This window comes from Lactuca serriola, chromosome 4, assembly GCF_051521515.1.
Source record: "Lactuca serriola cultivar US96UC23 chromosome 4, Lser_US96UC23_V15, whole genome shotgun sequence".
In the NCBI taxonomy this organism is placed as follows: domain Eukaryota; kingdom Viridiplantae; phylum Streptophyta; class Magnoliopsida; order Asterales; family Asteraceae; genus Lactuca; species Lactuca serriola.
Window position 1 is genome coordinate 227,040,075 of NC_136411.1, and position 4,439 is coordinate 227,044,513.

Genomic DNA, 4,439 nt, shown 5'->3' on the forward strand with positions numbered 1-4,439 from the left:
GTCCTTAATAAAACACCCAAATGTAGTATTAAGGCTAGGATCCAATCACAATATAATATAACTTAGAAGAGGTATGCCGTAATCTAAGCTATATCATATTTGAAAGGTAGGTGAATGACGATTCACCAATTTCCACCACGAAAACCGCAATATTTTAGTATTAGGTTTTTGAATGGTTCTTAGAAATTCCTAGATTCTTTGAGATTCAATGAACTTTTCAAAGCCATGTTTCAATCTCGAGTGTGCCCTCCAAGTTTTGTGACTGGGATACCGAGGATCACAAAACGAGGTGTGAAGTAACCATGCAAATCACTTGGTACCCTTAAAGTTTATCACTCAATCGATGTGCCGGTTAACCACACACGCTCCATCGATACTATAATAAACCCTAAGTCACCCTTTACCTACCTTGTTAAGTCCAAGTTAGTGTGCCGGTTAACCACACACGCTCCACCAACGACTTAATCAAAGTGTAAAGTGTAATTTCATGGAATAGCACCTTATTCACATTTTTCCTAAAGTAACTAAGATTGGGAATTTAATAAAACATTTAGTTACTTTATAATATTCATCATACTTTGAATGAGAATTAATAAGTCCTTGTCTTACCCGTTCGGCTAACGACCCTCCACCGATCAAGCAAGCGGTGGGTGAGAGTGGACACCCATTAAGTCACCATTTTATAGGCAACAACCTTATACCCACCTTATAGACCGGCTTCGTGAATGAGGCGTACTAGCGGTAAGACGACTTTGTTCTTATACATATATATATAATTATTAAATCATAATAATATAAGTATAAGGGTTGAATTTTAACTTTTAAAATTCTAGGGGTTGGAACTAAAGTTTTAACTTAACTTTACTTGTTCCAAAACTTGAGGGCAAGTGTTGTAAACTTTCAAAACTTTTCATTTCTTGTAACTTATGAGTTTAATAGAGTAATAAAATGAGGTCTTTTTCATTTTTCCTAACTCTTGTGTTCTTTTAATGGTTTTTAACCCAAGAGACTTTTGGTTTTCCATAACTTGAGGACAAGTTATGGACTCCATTAAAACACATTATGATCATGAATTAATCTACCACATAGGTTACAAATAATTCCTATGATCATCTAAACATCATAAGAACAAGAATATGAATATGAACACTTTCAAGAATCAAAATCACATTTAACTTTGTAATTTTGATAACTAGTTGTTGTAAATGAGTTAGAAAAGACATTACACCTTCTAAAACAAGTTTTCAAGTACCAAAACATTTTAGGGTAATGATTCTAATCCATTTCCAGCAACTTAAGTCGAAATTCTGCACTCTGTCGACCCTACTCGCCGAGTGCATAAACCTACTCGCCGAGTAGGTTGAAGATACACATGAACTCGATGAGTCCTCCCCATGGACTCGCCGAGTCCATCAGCCAGACAACAAGATTTTCGACTTTCTTCAACTTTTAAGCACAAATAACAAACAAACAAGCCTAGGCTCTGATACCACTGATGGGTTTTGAGCATTCTAACACTTCCTAAGTGTACATGCAACCCTAATAACCTTGGATCTATGTTTGTCTAATTATCATGCAAAGTTGAATTCCAAGGTTATATTCCTATCTAGCATACATGGGGAACAATTTTAACTTGAATCATAGATAGAATAACTTACCTTGTTGTTGCTTGTGTTCCTTGAAACCTTGTGAGCCTAGCACCCCAAGTGTGATGCCTCAAATGCTTCACACAACACCAAATGCTCTTGGAAAGACTCTTGAGATAACACACACTTCTCAAAATCGGCCAAGCCCTCTAGTTTCTTTTGTCTAACCGATTTTGGTGGAGAATGGGATCTTTATATAGTGTTGGCACATCTAGGGTTACACCATGTAAACCCTAATGTGTCATGACTCTTCATTTCCATGACCCATGGGTTTGTAACTCCCATGGAGCATCCATGGAGCATCCTATGGGTAGAACCCAACTTGATAATCCATGGAGCCTTTTAGCCCACTATACAAGATATGGATGATTTACATAATCAACCCATATATTTAATTAGTTATCCTTTGATCACTTAATTAATTCCAAATTAATTCTTGATCAACTAATCAAATAATATTATTAATATATTAGAACTTATAATATATTAATAATCTCCAAGTGTTATTTCTCTCATTTAGTCTATCCAATTGCATGGTGCCATGCAACCCAAATGGACCATGCCGGGTCGGGTCAAGTACAAGCCCGAAATAGTTATGGACTTAGACACCTTATCCAACAACACTGAGCTTTGCCTTTCTTTTCAGTAACATGTTTCTTGTCAGCATCTAACCTTTTAGAAGATTTCCCATCCATCCTCTTCTGAAACTTTGAGAAATTACGGCCTGATTTCTCAAAAGTCTTCACAATGAAAGCAGCACTAGCAACTACCTTTTCCATATCATCAGTCTTACTTTTAGAAGAATCAGTGTCTGAATGGTTTTCAGTGTCTGACTCTGACACTTGCTTTTTGTTTGAAAATAATGCCACTGATGACTCACGCTGAGCATCCTTCATCATCTCCTTTCTCTGGAGCTTGGATTCCTCATAGTATCGAAGGTTTCCATAAAGACTTTGTCAATCCATTGTGCTGATCTTCTCACTATTTTTCAGCACATCAACATGATTCTCCCAACCTGCACCCAGAGAATCCAAAAACTTCTGCACTAGAACAGTTCGATGCTTCAACTAATCTAGTCTCCGCAGATCATTAACAAGAGTATTAAACCTGTTGAAGGTTTGAGTTAGGGTTTCACCTTTCTTTGCAAAGAAATGTTCATACCTTCTGTTTAGATCATTTATCTGAGTGGCCCTGACTTCCTCAGTGCCTTCAAAAGACACAGTCAGCGTGTCCATCATTTCTTTTGCTGAGATGCAGTTCTGAACCAGCCCAAAGATATTATATGGCAAAACATAGCTGATTGCAGCCCGAGCACGTACATCTAGACCATTCTTTCTTTTGCCATCTGTTGTCCAGTTCTCCCTAGGTGTTTTCTTCATGTCACCATCAGGAACATTGTTTTTCAAGGGCTGATACATCGGAACATATGGACCATCATTGACGATGTCCAACATGTCTTCATCTACAGACTCCAATGCATAGAGAGCTTTGATTTTCCACATAGCAAAATTGGTTTCATCAAATGGAGGAATTTTAGTAGAAGAATGATTTGATGAGTTTAAAGAAGAAGACGATGAAGCCATTTGTTTGATAAGAGAACACTGCTCTGATACCAATTGAAAGTTCCTAAGATCAAACAAATTATCAAACAATGACTATAAACAAGAACAACGAGGATTCACGAAGATAAACTTTCACTAAGAATGATAATCTCACAAAGAGATTATCGAATGCACAAAGCGGCTATTAGGGTTTGTGAAAGATGTCCCTTTCACAAACTTGTACAAAAGACTATATAGAACTAATCTAGGAAATCCCTACAAATCAGGGATATACCAACTAACTAATAGACGAAAACTATGGAAACTAGATAAGTACAAAATCTGTTACAAAATGCTGAATATGAAACTATGCACTGAACAATTAATACGCTGACGTTGACGCTGAGTCATATGCTGATGCTGAGTGATCAGTCTCAAACATCATCATATTATAAGGTTCGACCTTACAACCTGAGGGAGGTATTGGAGACTCTAAGGAGGGAAAGATTGTACACAAATTTCTCCAAGTGTGAGTTCTAGTTGTGCGAGGTGCAGTTTCTGGGGCACCTTGTCAACCAGAACGGTATTCTGGTCGACCCGGTCAAGATTGAGGCGATGATGAGGTGGGAGGTTCCGAGGTCTCCATCAAACATTCATAGTTTCCTTGGATTAGTAGGTTACTATCAGAGATTCATTCAGGATTTCTCCAATATAGCAGTTCCCTTGACCAAAATGACACAGAAGACTATCACATTTCGTTGGCGGCCTGAGCAGCAGTCAGCTTTTATGACCTAGAGATAGAAGTTGCGCGAGGCACCGATTATGACCCTGCAAGAGGGTGTGGAGTATTTTGTAGTATATTGCGATGCTCTGATACCAATCTGTCACACCCCAAAACCGGAACGGCAGAAACGTTCGGGGGTTGAGGACGTCATGTTTAGTATCACAAGACATGCATCATAGTAATCAAAGTAATAAACAACCATTTCATTAGAAAGAAAGTACTTACAAAGTAGGTGTTCATAAAACATATGGTACATAAGTAAATAACAAAACAAGACTTGAAGCTATACTGCACCACCTTCTGAATTCCCAGCGCGTACCTGTCTACTAATTTCCTGAGAATACAACTATTTTGAAAGAGTTGATCAGCAATTAAGCTGGTGAGTTCATAAGATTTTAGTGATGTGAGTAAGTTGTAGAAAGCTTAGTAAGTTGTAGTAAATTGTAAGTTTTGTTTAGAAAAGTTTGC

At 37.6% G+C, this 4,439-nt stretch overlaps 1 protein-coding gene across 1 annotated transcript; it reads right to left on the reverse strand.

Moving 5' to 3' along the window:
* Positions 1 to 2,713: 2,713 nt before the first annotated feature.
* Positions 2,714 to 3,229, reverse strand: LOC145099210 (uncharacterized). The gene has a single exon (XM_079036804.1). The coding sequence runs from the start codon at positions 3,227 to 3,229 to the stop codon at positions 2,714 to 2,716; it is 516 nt and encodes a 171-aa protein (XP_078892930.1).
* Between the last annotated feature and the right edge of the window lie 1,210 nt (positions 3,230 to 4,439).